The following is an 18,521-nucleotide window of genomic DNA, read 5'->3' as shown; positions in this document are numbered from 1 at the left end:
TGACAAAATATGTTCTTTGGGAAAAGTTGTTCAGTTTTATGGGCTTATTACAAGTATTATGGGGATTTTATTACATTCTGTATACGTAAATATGATAATTCATATAAATACAAAAATACAGTAACAAAAAAGTTTGTCAACAAACAATTTGAAATAATTAATAAAATAATTATCAATTTACGTTATTTTTATTTTCTTTTTTGATGATCCTACCATCTGTCAAAGTCAGCTTTGGCCGCCATTGAAGATTCGTTTCTTTATTGAACTGACTAATACATAAATATAACGTAATTCTATACAAATGTACAAAACGCAAAAAACTAACTTTTGCTGTAACATAAAAATACTATTAATAATCATTGATGTATTAATACTACGTATAGAGAGGACACCATGAACAAAATCTGTGCGACAAGCGAGTGAGTCATACACTTTGTAGATATTCTGCCTCTTATTACTTATAAATTAAAACCAATCAATGTAACAAATAAATATTGTTTATCTTATTAAAAAATATGAATAAACTTATCAATTAAAACCAATGTAACAAAAACAATGTAAAAAAAAATTGAGTTTGAGACGATTGACTCTAACTCGTGTTACAAATAGTGTAGTAGCGATGGCCTCTCTAGTTACGTAGTACATGGTAACTCAATGTTAATAATTTACTTTAATAAATAGTATTCGTTTTCGTCTTCTTTTTATTCAGTCCGATACCACATTCCATTAGATGTAACCGATCTGCAAACAAGAAAACAATATAAAATTAAAATTACAATTACGTAAGTTCAAGTTGCTTAAAAAACGCAACTTTATGCACAAAATTTTTAAGATATATTCTGTAGTATGATTTAATTAATAATTTAATTTTATAGAATAATTTTTATACATGGCAATCTATAGCCAATATATGACAAAACACAAAACATCAACGAAACGATATTTTACAACAGATTTGAAACACAAAACCTCAACGAAGTTTGAACACAACCTAAAACCCAGCTTATTCCATTATATCAAAGATCATATTCCCGTAGTAGTCGACAAGGAAGTAACATTTTGAAACATAAAACATCAACGAAACGAAATTTTACAGCAGATTTGAAACACAAAACCTCAACTTATAATATAATATAGTACAAACAAAAACGCACCTTATTCCATAATATCAAAGTCCATATTCCCGCAGAATTCGGTAGTATTATAGCCTGTACCTTTGAAACATTTGAACACTACATTTTGAAACACAAAACCTCAACGCATCGAATTTTGCAATACATATACAAGGAGAAAGTTACCTTATTCCATGATATCAAAGTCCATATTCCCACAGTAATCAGCAAGGAAATCAAGAAACAGCGCAAACTTGCCGGTCGACGAGCGCCATTGTGCTGACACCGATTTCATACACGCGGACAGTTGTTCTAGTGTGTTCTGTGAAATATAGATTAATATTTAGTTTTTAACCGACTTCAAAAAAAGGAGGTTATCAATTCAGCCGGTATGTTTTTGAAGTGAAAACTTGTTTAGCGGCGTTGAGCACTTTTTCTGTAATGGGTATAAAATGTTAAACTCGCGTCAGGACACGTGACCTGATCGAAAAAGCGTAAGACGGATACCATTCCAAAATATCAAACATGCTCAACGTTAATAATCAAGTTTTCACTTCTGCCGGCGCTCCCCCAGTGCAACCCGTCTTTTTTTATAACATTCAAATAGATTGAACAGAAACAGATTTTTTGTCAAAAATCGATCACGAGGCGGGATTCAAACCCGCGTCTGTCCTTTAGACACAAAAAAGTGATAGAGTAGAATAAATTCGATTGCTCTGGCGGGATCACGGGTGACTCAAGACACGAGTTAGTCAGCCATCCGCTTCGGACTGGCGAAAGACATTTTTGAAGTAAAACTTCTTTATCGGGGTTGGAAAAAAATTTAGTGTAACATTTTTTCGTTAAGCATGACATAGTTAAAGTTGCATATAGTAAATTATTTTTTTGAAAAATAAGGTCATAAAGAAGTTTAACTTCTTACGTGTGTACACTAGTACACGCACACATTTTTTTAACTTACCTGCGGCCAATCCTGTCTATAAACAGCCAAGCACTGTTCAGTAAGGGACCCTTCACTCAGATACCGGCCAGCCAGCAAGCGCAGTAGAACACGAGCGAGCTGTGCCCAAGCTGCGCCATGCTGGCCCAGCATGGTGACGTTGCGGGGGCTTAGTATGCGCGAAAAGTGCCCGAGATTCGAGTCATCTGGTGGAATATTTAAAGGAGATGTGTCAAAACAGAAATAGTAGAGAAAACACACAAAAAAGTACGAAAAAAACACAAATTGTTATAGTGTGAGAGCAAGCTGTGCCCAAGCTGCGCCCTGCGGGCCCAGCAATGGAATTCCACTAATTTTTAATTTATAACATTCAAATGCTCTATAAATATAAATTTATAAAGAATAGAAAAATGCTTTATACATCCGAATTTTTTTAAAGACTATAATCATATATGAATGAATAAAAATATTTATTGTATTCCATATTTTATTATATGTATATGTATCCTACATTTTGAAATGCTCAACAATATAATAATTAATTAAAAAAAGTGTGTGCGTGTAACCTTTACGCGCGATTGAAGTAAAACTTCTTTGGCGTTGACGACATATATCACTGAAATGATTAAATATTAACTTAAATAAATAAATATTATATTATAATTTAATTATATTTATTATTCATGTGCTTTACAAAGATTATTTAAATGTTATATTAATATTATTCATTCGAAACAGGTAATTGAATGTCATCATAATTTCTTACGTACGAAATTATAGGTTTGTGGTAACTATAATGTGAAACATAAATTTTACTCTCTAAATTTGCTACTTTTCTTGAAAATACAGCATCTATCGTTGTACCGAAACGCGTTGTTGAATGAAGTCGAGAAGTATTCATAGATAAATCAAATTTTTCTTCTAAAAAATCAATTAACGGCTGAGATTCCTGAGAGCGAAAATTAACATTAAAATCTCCAGTTAGAATCATCGGTAATTCATGATAATTACTATTTAAAAGTCGAGAACCTTCAATTGTGAAGTGAAGTAATTGCTGATGAATAAATTTTATGATATTTGTCAGGCTAGTATTTGTAGAAATATAAATAACAACGATAATCACAGGTTGGTCATTCGTATTAACACATCGAACCAAGGCGATGTCACCAATTTGTGAAACCTCATCGGAAATTTGTGATAATATAGTTGGTGAAATATTTTGAATTGGTATTACATTGTTCCGTGTATCTGTAGATGAATGATATACAGCTACTCCACCAGCAGTTGAGTTGGGTCGTTTGTATTGGGTAACGCAATAAAAATTTTCAATAAGAATTTGTTCGTCATTTTTCATCCAAGTTTCGGAAAATAACAGCAATGTGGACCTTTTTAATACTTTATCATTCAGATCAGAAACATGAGCACGTAAACTTTGGCAGTTGAAGGAAAATAGTGTAATGTTACTCTCATTTAAAGGTTATATAATTCTTCCTGTTGTGTTATTAGGCGAGAATTTGAAAGTCTTTCAAATTCACACTGTAAATCAACTATTCCCCCTGGACGCTTTCTTCCATGATAAAATTTGTTGTCATCGGTGTTTGAGACAATGAACAATCCATTTATTACTCGTGATAATGCTACATATAACAGCTGCTGACTGTGACTTTTATTGTATTCATAAACGATTTGATCAAAAGTACCACCTTGAGACTTATGTATTGTAAGCGCACAAGCAGATACTAATGGAAAGTGATTTCTCTTTGCAAATATTGTCTTATTTCTATTCATTGGTACAGATGACGATCTTCGTAAAATTGGGACTGCTGTTCTACTAATGTTTAGAGTTTGAATATGATGGGCAGCTTTTTTCCTAATTTTCTCTCCTATCTTACCAGGAAACTCAAGCCATAAGCGTATGATGTTATCACTGTCATCACGTTCAATATACACTAACTTTCCAACACAACCGTTGGCTAAGCCATCAGATACATCAATATTGGTTGTAATAATGTAAAATTTGTTAAGAACTAATATGATTTCATAAGGCGATCCTCCTGTATCAATAACTGACATTTTATGAAATTGTTGGCGTACATATGCTTCTTGTTCAACTGAATGACAACCTATATACATATCTGTTGCTATGGATACTACTTTGTCTTCAGCAATATTTAAAATAGATTGATTATAATCCGCAACATGTTTATTTTTATTTTTAATTTACTTATTTTAAAAGTAATAAATAAACAAGTATATTTAGAGATTTTCAAAAAATTTTGCAATTTAAAATAATGTTTTTAAAACTGTTGAATTTTTCATTCACTTTGCTATTCACAATTGATCCGTTTGAAAATTTGAAAATAAATAATCCTAATTGATTATGATATTTGCCACTAGCTGGCGTATAAGTCAAGAAGCGTGTAGTATATGACATATACTTACAACCAATCAGAATTATTATTTTTAAATGGCGGAAACTACGCAGACTATAGTAAGCGTTACTTCCGTCAGAAAAAAAATCTGAGTTACTCCCTAGTCGCGCCTAAAGAAGTTTTACTTCAAAACTTAATAAACAGAAAGTCTTATCGCTAGCAGCGATCTCTACCAGGCACCCCAGAAAAGACAAAGCTACATAAATTAATTTTTATTTTTTTTATTTATTACACTTTATTATGCTGGTAAACATATTTCTATTATTACTTAAAACTGAAACTTATAGTTTAGACTAGCACATAGGGCGGCCTTATCACTATAGAGTGATCTCTTCCAGGCAACCCACTGTGTGAAGTAATAAAGGAGGAGGTAGGTAAGACATACATAACTACATAAATAATAAATACATACACTTATATATGCATTCATAAAAGAGCAACTATGGAGTTTCTTGCCGGTTCTTCTCCATAGATACTGCTTTCCGAATCGGTGGTAAATGTTACAAATATGTAATGACGATTCAAAAGTGCTTCTAGAAGATGTCTTATTGAATAAATAAATGTTTGATTTTGAATACATATTACTAATCCATTTTATACATACTGTTATGTTTTACCCAAAAAACCCAGTGGTCGGCGATCAACCACGCTCTGTATATCAACGAATTATGTTTGTTATTTATTTTGCTCTGCTACCATAATACAATCACAATAGCAATACATCCTGAGTACATACCTGAAGTCTCGTGCGCTGCTTCCGTAAATATGTGGTGTGTCGGTCAGTCAATTAGTCAAAACAATAGGGTACCCTTTGGGGAGGAGAAACTATAATTACGGGAATAATTTAAATTACATAAGATAAAATAAAAGAAAAGAGACAATCTAATGTGTATAGTCACCACTGCTGCCAGGCACACGACGTCGCCATTACACCTCACTTGTCACATAAAACTCGCGGTCAGCGCGTGATTACCAATATCAATAAAAAGTACAATTAAGAATTCCGCGGGCCGATTTTACTAATTTACTACGTGTTCAGCACGTAAAACAATCGACGACACGCTCCGATGCGCGCGTAAATAACTTCCGAGGCGACCGGTAATAACACTAAAAACACGACTTCACGCTAGCGGCGCGATTGGCGGACCCCGATAGAATGCGACAATAATTAATATGAATGCTGCTCCCTCACCAGGTGAGGTAGTCGCCTCACCAATTGAATACATCGCGTTTCCGCTATCAGTGTGACCATTTAATTATTTTATCTATTCCGAACACATATGCACAAAATCTATCTATCTCACTCTATCTCACCTTTACTCTCATTCCCACTCTTCTCTAGATCTCTATCTCCGTCCCACTCACTCTCTTGCTGCGGTCGGTCGGGACAACAGTTGTTCCATATAACTTCTAACATTGATAGCAGTTTGTCCGTCACGTGCTCTGGATTTTTGCTCACTGAAATTTATAAATTAAAGACTTTTTAACGGAATTTAAATGCGATTTATTCATTATATTATTTTCCCGACGTTTCGAACACGAAAAAAATGTCTCAAAAAAAATTACAACAATAAAAAAAATCACACCATCGGATAATATGGCTTGGCTTTACGGAAGGGAAAATTACACAACTATTTATTGTTTATTCTAGCAGCTCGTCGTCAGGAAGCTGGCAAATTTACACTTTAAATGACAAAAAATCTTCCAAAAACATAAAAAATGTCCCAAGTAACACAAAAAATCTCACCAAAAACAACAACAAAATCCACGCTAAGTTGCAATATAGCTCTAACAGCGGGCGGCCTGCAGTACGGGTTGTTGTTTGTGACTCGAGCGCATTGTTGTAAAGAGGGTGTGTAGTCCGGGAGCATATCGTCTAAAAGTTGGCAGATTTGCTCCTAAAATACGAAATAAGGTGGAAATTTTACAAAAAGACAAAAAATTTTTTATGAGAAAGTAAAAAAAAATAAGATAAGAGACAAAAAATGGCAGAATGTGACGAAAAATGTGAAAAAATATATTTTTAAACGATTTTGAAACAGTGTGGAATATATTCGTCTAGGATCAAATCAAATTTATTTTTTATTTATTATTTTTGAGATAAACAGTTGGAATACATTTTTTTTTATAAAGCATAGATGAAAATTTATTAAAAATACATCTAAAATCAGTCATAACCACAAAAAACTAACCTTCAAAGTTATGATAGCAAACGCGGGACTATCGAATTCGGTGAACTCATCCGGTGGCGGTTTATCCGTTACGGGCGTTTGGAAGTTCTCACCGAGCGCCAAAAGCGTGTTTAATTCTTCGTTTATATCTTTACATAATATAGCTGAAAAACAAATAATGTTTTTATTATCAAGAAGTTAAATAAGTGACACAAATTCAACTTGAGATTAAGTATTTTGTTAGTCAAACTCAACTTTAATTACTCAAACTCAAATTTTGATTAAAATAAATGATTTCCATTCGACTTAAAATAAATTTTTATACAAAATGTAACAAAGCTGTTTTATATTTACGTTATAAATTCAAACTATTTGTTCTCAAAGCATCTCAATCTCAAACTCAACTTTTGAGTCAAATCATTTCAACTCAACTTATATTTTAAAAACTCAACTTTTATCTACAGATACATATTAATCACTCAAAATTAAAACTTATACCTATGTACTTTAAAGTTGAAAAATTTACTCAAATTAAAACTCAATAAAAAAAAATACTCAAACAAAAATTCCCAACTCAAACTCAAACTCAAAACCTACCCGTGCTATTCCAATGTTCATTCGTCCACTTAACCAATCTCTCCGTACACGCCTTAACCGCTAACGCTTGCAACACGGTCATGGTCATGTTCGTGGTCATGTTTGTGGTCATGGTCATGGTCGTGGGCAATAAAGCGGTTAGCGCTGAGTTCACACGGTCACGGATAGTGGGCGTGTGATTTAGTGGTAGTGACCGTAAGTGCGTTAGTTGGTCTGTGTATAGATGTTGTAAGTTGGTAAGCAGGACCGACTGGAAAGAAAATAATAAATATATTTCAAAAATGTGTGCGTTTACTAGTGTACACACATAAGAAGTGAAACTTCTTTATGACCTTATTTTTCAAAAAAAGTATTTACTATATGCAACTTTACAGAAATACGTCGAATCACGCGTGGTAGGGATAAGAAAAAGATGGCGTGTAACGGATAAATGTCACGCGTAACGAAAAAATGTTACACTCAATTTTTTCCAACCCCGATAAAAAAGTTTCACTTCAAAAAGACTAAAATACATGCTATATCACTACCTAATATAAAACAAAGTCGCTTTCTCTGTCCCTTTGTATGCTTAAAAGTACACAACGGATTTTGATGCGTATTTTTTTTAATAGATAGACTATAGAGTGATTCAAGAGGAAGATTTTTGTATATATTTATTAAGTTTTAGACATAGCGGACGAAGCGGCGGGCAGTAAGCTAGTGATAATATAAGATAAACACACAATTATTGTATTGTGACCGATCCTTGATAAGTGTACAAAGTTTGAAAGAAGTGCCCAACTTCTTTATTGAACTCTCTTTTCCTAGAAAAGCTTACTACTGCTCCCCAAACTACAATCTTACTATAACTACACTACAATTTAACTACTTACCCTATCCTCTTTAACTCCCTGCACACTTCGCCAAGCCATTTCCCGACATCTCTTTCTCGCATTAACTAGTGATGTGCCCAACTCTTTTATCGAACTCGATGTTACTCGTTCGACTACCAATTCGAGTACACGTCGAGTTGACGATGGTTGGGATTTGAGGAATTCCATTTCGAGTCGCGACTGTAAAATAAAAACACGTGTGTCACTCGGGGATTGCCGCGGTAAAGCTATTGCCTTCAAGCCACACCTCCGCGCCCGTCGGAGTGGGGAGCGTGAGGTTTTTTCGTTACGGAATTTCTGTATTGGGTCCCCGCGCTCAAGGCCCGCGATAGAAGCTATGCAATAGCTTAATAATTTTGGGTATATTACTATAGTAATTTGTAAAATTTTAAACAATTCATATAAAAACTTTATTCAATATAATTAGTAATTATTTCGAATCCAATAAAAATATATATTTTGTACTATATTTAATAAAATAATGACCAGTGTCAGAATTTCTGGATAAGCTAATTAGCTAATTTATCAATTGTCAGTTAAAATCACAAATAATGTATGAAATTTTTTGTCAAAAAGTGAAAATAAGATATCAAATTTATTATCAGACAAGACCACCAGACCCCAAGAATTTTTTTTTCTTTGGAAAAAAATACATACAGTAAATCAATTTATTTAAAAACGTTGAATCAAATATTTATCAATAAAATAAACATAAGTATCTCACCTGTATTTCCTTCTCCTTATTCCTCATTCGATCCTCACTATTCAAACTAAGATTAACAGGCGTTATATGCCTAAAACTACCGACATCTTTTTCCCCCATCACTTTACAAGACAAAAGCACGTTAATATCCTTCAAAAACGGGCACAATTCGAACAAAACAACTTCATCGATAATATCCATCGAATCGATCGGCACATCACTATTCGTTCGATAGTCTAAGTCGATTCTATCGTGGACTAACTCGCGAGGAAAGTGCGGTAAATCGAATAACCAGCCGAGAATAGATTTTAGGAATATATTTGTTATTTTTTTGAGGTCTTTTAACTTCTTTTCGTATATGAAGAAGATTATTTTTAATAATTGTCGATAGTAATTGATGCGTAGTGATGTGTAGTCTAACATCGATAGATAGTGTACTATCCAAGGTAGGGTTATACATAGTCTGTTATTTTCGTATGCTGATTTTAATAACCCTATTATGTCGATGTTTGGTTGACTCTGAAAAATATAGAAATAATATTAAATGCTTGAGATACAACAGAGGTTATATGTTCATATAGATCTAATACCATTATTTGTCAATTTTTATATTATTAAGAGTATTTTTGCCACGCAACTGTGCTAAAAAGTTAAACTTTATGAGATTCGGTCCAGCCGTTTCGGAGAAGTATGTGTGACACAAGAATTTTGTATATATAAAAGAGATTATGTTAACAAAAACATAGCGTTAGTGTTATTTTTTTTGCACATATTCGTAATCCCTACTAATAATATTATAAATGCGAAAGTAACTCTGTCTGTCTGTCTGTTATGCTTTCCCGCTTAAACCTCTCAACCGATTTTGATGAAATTTGGCACAGACAATCTTTAGACCTTGAGAAAGAACATAGGCTACCTTTTATCAAAACACCACGCGGGCGAAGCCGCGGGCGGAAGCTAGTCATACAATATATTATAAAAGTTCTTATATTTTATTATTAAGATATTAAGGTTATTATTAAGATGAGACAAATAACAAAATACAGCAGTAAGATTGAAAGTAATCAATGTGTTTGTCATTTTCTTTTACACAAATATATTTTGGAAATTTCATACATTTTTTCCCAATTTTCTCTATTTTAAAACCAAAAATACTTACATAATTTCTCAAAGCGACATTATTTTCCAGTACTTTTTCCTTCGGCACATTATATAAATCTTTCTGTCCTATATTCCCTGTTTTTATTGCTATATCACTTGTTTGTGTGTATGGTAGTGACATAAGGTACCCTAGGAACTTGGATAGGGTACCCAACTTTTTGGAAAGTTGGAGAAATTCCCGGGAAATGTCGAAACCATTTGCTAAAAATAAAAAATAAAATTTTAATATGATAGAAATCCTAATAATTTTGGTTCTATTTCATTTAAATAATTGCTATATGTCACTAAGGAGAAATACTACTTTTGATTTTGTTTTACTTGCAATTTCGCTGCATTCATTTTCACATATAAAAATATAAAAATTTATTTGAAAGATGAATGTTGCCCAGTTTTATAGTTTATTTATTTTTATTCATAAAAATTACAAATTAGTTCGATTTGAGTAACAAATCACTACATAGTATAAAACAAGTCGCTTTCTCTGTCCCTATGTATGCTTAAATCTTTAAAACTACGCAACGGATTTTGATGCGGTTTTTTTTAATAGATAGAGTGATTCAAGAGGAAGGTTTCAGTATATAATTTATTATGTTTTAGACAAAGCGGGCGAAGCCGCGGGCGGAAAGCTAGTCAGCCATAAATTATATGTCTTTTTAACGTTCAGTTGGCAAATTTAAATATTCAAATTATAATATAATTTGTAAAAGTTACAGTACAAATATATTTTCATTTTGTATATTTCTCATCTTTTTTGGAAATTTATAAAAGAAAGTAAAGTTTTACTTACAAGTTTCACTGCAAAGCGGTTTAGAGTCGAGAGAAATTATTTCTGATGCAATGGCGTCTTTTAAATGTACTCTGAAGCTCTCGTTGTCAGCGTGTATTATGAATTCTCTGAAAATAAATTATTTTTATAAGTTTTTTATAATTATAATTATAAGTGTAAGTTTTGGTGTAAGTGTAAGTGTTGATGTAAGTGTAAGTATAAATATTATTGTTGTGTGCTGAAAATAAATGTTTTCTTTCTTTCTATGAGTGCAAGTGTAAGTACAATAATTATATGTGTAAAAGTACACTATCGTGTACACTGTACACAATTAAAATGTTTATGTAAGAAATAATAATTAAAAATTTATAGCGTAAGTGTAAGTGTCAAAGTGTAAGTTTAAGTTGTTTTTTTGTAAAATCAAATTTTCTTATGCATCTAGTAGGTATGTACTTTCTTGTGTTTTATAATAAATAAATTCTAAAGCGGTGCCTCCCTGTAATTTATATACGTAAATACTAATGTTTATTTTAAGTTAATTTTGAATTGTTTGAACAAAAATTATGTATCTGGTTGGTAAGCCTTTTTTTAAATAAATAAATAAATACACAAGTGTCGAAGAAATTATAGACTGAATCAGAAAATTCAGTTCAAATACATATTATTAATAGAATTTATAAATAGCGTATAGACATAGTAATAGATATAGTGCATTTTATGCTTATGTCACCGTTAAATCTTTTCTGTATTTTAAGACATTTTTCCAAAACTAATAACCATTTTAAAGGATTTTCATTAATTTATTAATTCATGTTAATGGTATTAAATTTAAATACTTACTTATAAAACATCTCTTTATCGGTGAAATGCGGTAACCGATGCGACTCGGGTGCCGCGGGACAAGTTAGACGTCGCTGTAGCTTGTGTAGTTTCGATTCCTGAAATATTTTATTTATAGATAATATTATTTTTTATCTATTTGAAATGGTTGAGAAATAATCTTAAATATAGTTTAAAAAAAGAGCGTGTGTGCCGAGCACGTGGCAGAAGAGAAACTTCTTTAACAAAATTCAAAGATACCAAAATCGTCGCCTTACTCCAAAAGTATAATTTCATGGCAATACCGTCATGTTGTAAGGCGACGATTTTGGTAATCTTGCCAAAGAAGTTTCACTTCTGACACGTGTGTAGGGCACACACGCTCTTTTTTATTTGTTCATTGTTGCTTGTTATTCTGTATTTTTATTTTTTACATAAAACCCCATTTTTCTATGTTATGGTATATATATTTATACATAGTAAGTATATAGTGTTACACACTATAGACTATGTGTATATGTGTTAATTTTATACGTGTTATATGTTTTTCTCTATATCACCAATAGATAGCCTGAAATCCCCACATTATTTTTAGGCGCTAAATATTTTATAATATAATCACCTGTACAGCTGGCGGGTCACATTCAACTAGCACACGTGTGCACAGTGCGGCTAGATGGGCGTGGTTAGCTGCACTATGTCCACTAGACAATAATGACTTAATACGCGGACGGAGAGTGGACGTTGAACTACCTTGGGATTGGCTGTCTTGGTACCATCTGAAATAGAAATATATCATACTAGCGGTCCGCCCCGGCTTCGCCCGTGTTACCTACATGTTTAAACTATCCTATCTCTCAAGTTGGATCAAACTGCACATGGTGTGCGAATTTTATTATCGGTTAAGTGGTTTAGGAGTCCATTGAGGACAAACATTGTGACGCGAGATTTATATATATTAAGATTGAACTAGCGGTCCGCCCCGGCTTCTCCCGTGTTTACGTTTTCTCTCCATAAGAACCATCCTCGTACTTCAAGGTATATTATAAAAAAAGAATTTACGAAATCGGTTCAGACGTTCTCGAGTTATGTGCTTACAAATGCATTTTGCGATTCATTTTTACATTATAGATTTCATTTATTTGACACTAAGAAAATTTAGTATAGACAGACAGAAAATTAAAAGCTTAAATACAAATTTAACATTATACTGATGCCAAAAGACTGACTTAAAGTTGTAAACAATTAAAAAAGAACTATTATAAGATAAAAATTACGTAACAAACTAAATCACTCACCGCAATATCTCATAAAACATGTCTCTCTGTTTCTTAAAATTCTGAAAGCTCAGCAACGACGGAAAATTATCAGCATTGTCCGTCTCCAAGTTAAAACAAACAATGCCGTTCGAACATCGATCCTCTTGTATTGGTTTCCTTTCACTATCAGCTTCACATTTCAAACCGTACGAATTTAATAAAAACTTGGCTAAATCCGGGAAAAAACCCCGCACTTTTTTATTTTCACCCAACGTCTTCAAGGCGTTTTTATCTAATATCACTTCTAACACTAACCGTAGATTCCACAGCGATTTCACTGAAAAATATGTGCTATTGTGTATACTTTTGAGTATACATTTCTCTAAATTGTCATTCATTTGAGATTCGTTCAGTTTATAATCATTTTCCTCTTGTTTCATTAATAGAATTGATATAAGAAAGTATATCTCCGTATTGACACTTAGAATGAGATTGTTCTTAAATAAAACGTCATATATATCGATTAATATGTCAATTTGCTCCTTATAAACTACTTTAGCAATGTCTGCCTCTTCATAACTACATTTACTAGGTTTTTTCTCTATCGTGTCCCGTTGCATAATTTTGATCGTCGGCGTAACTTTCGGAGCCACGTTAGTATTTAAAATATTGAATTTTTCCATCAACTTGTGTCTCTCTTGTCGTAATATATTACGCTCTGCGTCAAAGTTTTTAGACGTTTCCTTTGGCTGTAACTTCGGTTTGAAAGCTAAGTTATCTTCCAACGCTAACGGAGGCTGTTGGAAAGCTTCGCTAAAACTGTTTAACGAAACGCTCTTCTGTCCAACGCTTTTGTCAATATTTGTGGGATTTATCCTCCTTCTTTCTGAGCGTAGAGAGCTAGCCTTCCTTGCCCCAATCTCTGGGAACATCTCCGAGTTGCTCAAGTCCAAATCAACTTTAACGTCTTCATTTGAAGTGTTCTTTTGGCTTGACCGTTTCTTTTTGGAACTTTTCGTTGCGGTAACGAGATAGTCTCCGAAATTTATGCTTTTATCTTGTGACCGGGAATGCCGGGAGAGACGAGGCGTATCGCATCTTTCACTGAAGCTTTTGGACGTAGGAGTTACAGGGCTGGTAACAAAACTAGTGTCCGGTTTAAATCCATTTTTCATTGGCGTACTACATAGTACTATTCTTTCAACTCCTATACTCAATCTGGATTCATCTGACGATTGGTTGGATAGAAGAGATTGATTGTTCGTCTTTTCATCTGTAAACAGTTTTGTTTTGACACGTCTTTTTTGCTTTTTCTTATCACGATTCGGCGATTCGTCCGTTTTACGGTCAGTTTTGACCGTGAGATTGTCACTTGATCTGTCATTTTCGCAAGTAGGATCGCTGATGGAGCGATGGTGCTTTCGTTGACTCAACGATTTGTCTGGTGTCTGATTGAGTACTTGTAAGCCACTGTTGTTCGTTTGTAAAATTCTGAAAGGAAATGTTTTTAATTTATTATCACTACATAGTATAAAGTCGCTTTCTCTATCCCTATATCCCTATGCATGCTTAATCTTTAAAACTATGTAACAGATTTTTATGCGGTTTTTCTAATAGATAGAATAATTGAAGAGGAAGGTTTATATATACAAATTATTAGGTTTTAGTCACAGTGGGTGAGGCCGCGGGCAGTAAGCTAATTAAAATTTCCTTATATTAAAGACTAGCTGCGCTCCGCGATTTCACCCACATGGCTGCGCTCCTGTTGGTCTTAGCGTGATGATATATAGCCTATAGCCTTCCTCGATGAATGGGCTATCTGACACCGAAAGAATTTTTCAAATCGGACCAGTAGTTTCCTGAGATTAGCACGTTCAAACAAACAAACTCTTCAGCTTTATAATATTAGTATAGATAATTGAATGTTTAAATGCAAAAACAAAAATTACATCAATATGTTTGTTCTACATGCAAAATGGCTTCTTTAATAAAGTCTTTCTGGCAATGAAAGAGCTTTTTCTTCTTCTTCTCTTAATTAATGGCTCCACCCAAAAAGATGGGGAGCTTTTTCAGTATTAGCTTTCTGAGCAAAGTGACACACTCCAGTCTACCTGCACAGATTTACCTGTACAGGAAAATCTTTTCGGTATAATGTTGCGTGTATGGGAGCCATATGCTTAGACAGGTGCAAACATTCATTGATTAACATTTAAGGTATGAAAGAAACTATAACATAGATTTTTAAATAATTTTAAACATACAAGTAGAAATAATACAGGTTCTTTAATACTTCTTGTTTATTAAAACCTGTGCTACTTAAACTTTATACACTTGGTAACGTTTGATTTTCTTTAAACAAAGTTTTAAATTGTGTCAACTTTAAATATTAAATATAACACTCACGCATCAGTTTGAATCCGTAAAAAAGACAGGAAATAAGCCACAAATTCGTTCCTATTACAGCAATATAATATACAGTCTTCCGGCGCGCCCTGAAATTAAATAATTGCAACTTAGATATGGATATCGAGAACACGACCATAACAAACAGATATAAGGTTATAAACCTCAATAGACTCGTCATTTAACCACTTAATTAATAGATCACAATTTAATTTTCCCGAAAGGACACTTTCTATTATCGTATCAGACATTTTTTTTATCAAAAAGTATTATTTTCGATCGATTTACGAGACTGCGCGCTAAATTGTTGGCCATGTCAATTGACAAATGTCAAATTTAAAAAATCTATTTGACATTTGATTCGGCACAGATTTCTAAACGACATTTATATGGAATATTGCCAGTACTAAAAACTAAGGAATTCTAAGTACCTATTGAATTCCTTATATATTATTGGAGGGTTTACATAAACTACTATTCTTTACCTAGCGTGTAGTGTAGTTGATGCGAAACAAAATTCCAATCACTCCCAAATAGTGTAGGTTCGTGTTAGTGATTTTTTTTTTCATAATTCCAACGACCCTATTAAATTATTTTTTTTTATTATTTATTATACCCCTACATTTCTGTGTATGTTCACTGTATGTTACTCGACTTTCCCCTCGTGGTCAAAATGCAAATTTTATGTATGTTTCGCTGCGATTAGAATCTTCCGCTCTCTACTTCTCTAGTCAACTATCCGGTCTACATTACACAAAAATCATAAAAATGCTCAATAGCTACGAAAATGAAAGAGAAACAAAATTCATAATGTTTGTAAGGATTGTTTCACGTTTAGATTCTATAACATTCATATATACATCAAAGGTTTTCATAATAAAAAAAAGTTTAATATAATTAAAATATCACATAGAATTGTAATCTGACTATATTATATACAACGTATTCTTTAGAAATACTAAATCAGTAACGAATATCTAAGGAAATTATGAGTTAAAAATGTCTTTATCATCCAGGCTTTCCATTTCAGCTTTAGAAAATAGTTTTGCCATTTCCAATTTAATCAGGATTTGTTTTTTTGCTGGTAATTTCCTTAGAGTCTCAGCGTAACTTAAAAAAAGATAATGAATGTCGTCTGTCGGTTCCACGGTATTAACTTGTTGAATGTTTAAACTCGGCGATTTGTTTGGTAAAGCAGCATCGCATTCCGTACCGTTTATACTTTCGCAATCGTCAAATATATTAGTGTCATTGTCTTCCTCTTTAGAACTTTCTTCCTCATATATATAATCTTCAACATTAAGAGAGCTGTCTTCCACATTACGTAAGCCTTTTAAATGTGGATCCATGAATTCTAAATAACTTGCCCACCGCCAATTCCTATATTGATCGTAAGTGGAATTAGAATATCTTGAGCTTCTTGATTTCTTATACTTGACATAGCATTCTTTGAGGCCTTTCCATCGTTTTTTCACTAAACTTTCTGTAATCAATAAAATTGATAAACATGTAACTATCGAGTAAATTTACAATATTTCCATCAAATCAAATATTTGCGGATGAAATTAAAAAATATTTTATATAGCAACACTTCAAGCGACAGTCAGCTGTCGTAAAAAAGGGATAAATTAACATAGGTACCATTTTCGTGTAGCTCAGAAGCGATATCACTCCATGCAGTGTACTTTTCCATATTTTTATTTCCGCCTCCTTCATGATTAGCGTCGTATAAAACGGGCCGTTTTTTAACCGCTTCTAATAGTGAGACTGTAAATAATTCAGCTTCCGACATTGTAGCGTGATTATTTGACATTTTGACGTTTACTGACTGTGCTGGGGACATCGAAGTGATATCGATTCTCTAGCTAGCAGCACAGATAATAATTCAAATACAATACGAAAGAAGTAAGAGAGTACCAATTAAAAAGTATTTTTTTTACTTCAAATTTACGACGTTTAAGTAAAATTTTCAGTTAAAATAAAATATCATTGTACAGTTTAAATAGACAAGTTAGTATACTAATCAAGTTATTATAGGTATATTTGCTTAATTTAGATCGAAACATTGATATGGTGAAAGGATAGTCATTATTTGTTAAAAAATATTCTTATATTAATTATCTTATTCATAGTACTACATTATGCATGAGGAAATGACATTGTCCCTTGTTACAAAGCAATATCCAGCATTTTATTAACTTCAGAACCACTAGATTTTCCAAGATTCTAGTTCATTCATTATCAGAGAAATGTGTTTCCATCTTCAATGGTATACTATAATCTCTTTCCTGTATTTGTTCCCATTCGGCTTTTAAAAACAATTTTGCCAATTCAAATTTTAAAGAAATCTTCACTCTCGGTGATAATTTTCGTAATGTTTTGGCATAACTTAAAAACAGGTATTTTAAATATCATCTGATTCAGATATAGGTATGTCAATAACTGGTTCATGTGGTACTTCATTTGGAATATTACTATTTGAGTCGTCACTGTCTTCTTCTTCATTTATATGTTGGAAATGAGGTTCTAAAAACTCGAGTTGTGGCCCGAAATTATATTTTATATATTGGTTATAGTATGTGGATTCTCGTGTGAAATCATTTGCCTTTCTGTATTTTACGTAACTGCTCCTCAGACTGTTCCAACGTCGTTTTAATTTACCAACTGTAAAAATAATATAAAATAAATAGATAATTAATTAAGAAGGTTATTGAGCTTGTACCATCTTGTACAGTGCTAATTATTGCTAAGTAACAAAATAAAGTGTGGGGCACAATATAACACAAAATGTTTAAATAAATATAAACATGACTAATCGGCGCACCACATAATATATTTACGTACTTTTTTGTTTCTTTTCATTCAGTTCATCAGCAATTTCATTCCAACATTTATTTATCACTTTCTTATTTTTGTGCATACAGTGGGTAGGGTCGTAGATACAAGGTCTACTTTTAACTGCAATTATTAATTTATTAAGTGTTTTATCGGACGACATTTTGAATACGCATTAAAATGTAATAAAACTAAATCATCCACAAAGATTTAGTAAACAAATAAATTATTAAGTGTTATTGTTTACACTGTAAAGACAATCATGAAGCAGGTGACAATGACGTATATGACACACAGATTAAGTATTAGTTACTATATGACATTACTTAGATTATTGCCAGTCTTACATTTTATGTATTTACTATGCGAACACGACGATGATCGTTTTTACATAATTATGTGATTTATATCATATACATTAGTATTATGAAACACTTGTCTTGCAACAATG

General features: G+C 32.6%; 3 protein-coding genes across 3 annotated transcripts; all 3 read right to left on the bottom strand.

The window, feature by feature from the left end:
• Positions 1–553: 553 nt before the first annotated feature.
• dlt (codanin-1 like protein dlt) lies at positions 554–15,542 on the bottom strand. The gene is made up of 16 exons (XM_089713331.1): positions 15,400–15,542; positions 15,236–15,324; positions 12,872–14,323; positions 12,196–12,352; positions 11,595–11,692; positions 10,776–10,882; positions 9,987–10,189; positions 8,849–9,346; positions 8,125–8,304; positions 7,253–7,502; positions 6,677–6,819; positions 6,232–6,382; positions 5,799–5,942; positions 2,074–2,258; positions 1,299–1,434; positions 554–741 (listed from the first exon to the last, which is right to left on the bottom strand). The coding sequence occupies exons 1-15, from the start codon at positions 15,484–15,486 to the stop codon at positions 1,300–1,302; spliced, it is 3,879 nt and encodes a 1,292-aa protein (XP_089569457.1). The 5' UTR covers positions 15,487–15,542; the 3' UTR covers positions 554–741; position 1,299.
• Positions 15,543–16,151: 609 nt separating this feature from the next.
• LOC149475336 (uncharacterized) lies at positions 16,152–17,167 on the bottom strand. Its single transcript, XM_089713278.1, has 2 exons — positions 16,877–17,167; positions 16,152–16,718 (listed from the first exon to the last, which is right to left on the bottom strand). The coding sequence occupies exons 1-2, from the start codon at positions 17,076–17,078 to the stop codon at positions 16,222–16,224; spliced, it is 699 nt and encodes a 232-aa protein (XP_089569404.1). The 5' UTR covers positions 17,079–17,167; the 3' UTR covers positions 16,152–16,221.
• A 156-nt stretch (positions 17,168–17,323) lies between these two features.
• On the bottom strand, positions 17,324–18,321 carry LOC149475335 (uncharacterized). The gene is made up of 2 exons (XM_089713268.1): positions 18,080–18,321; positions 17,324–17,899 (listed from the first exon to the last, which is right to left on the bottom strand). The coding sequence occupies exons 1-2, from the start codon at positions 18,231–18,233 to the stop codon at positions 17,640–17,642; spliced, it is 414 nt and encodes a 137-aa protein (XP_089569394.1). The 5' UTR covers positions 18,234–18,321; the 3' UTR covers positions 17,324–17,639.
• Between the last annotated feature and the right edge of the window lie 200 nt (positions 18,322–18,521).

Source organism: Colias philodice, chromosome 30 (assembly GCF_061535455.1).
Source record: "Colias philodice isolate Cphi_HAF_F1 chromosome 30, ilColPhil1 Martin Lab GWU primary, whole genome shotgun sequence".
NCBI classification, from domain to species: domain Eukaryota; kingdom Metazoa; phylum Arthropoda; class Insecta; order Lepidoptera; family Pieridae; genus Colias; species Colias philodice.
The sequence above is the reverse complement of the archived record's forward strand: the minus strand, read 5'-3'. Positions and strand labels throughout refer to the sequence as shown.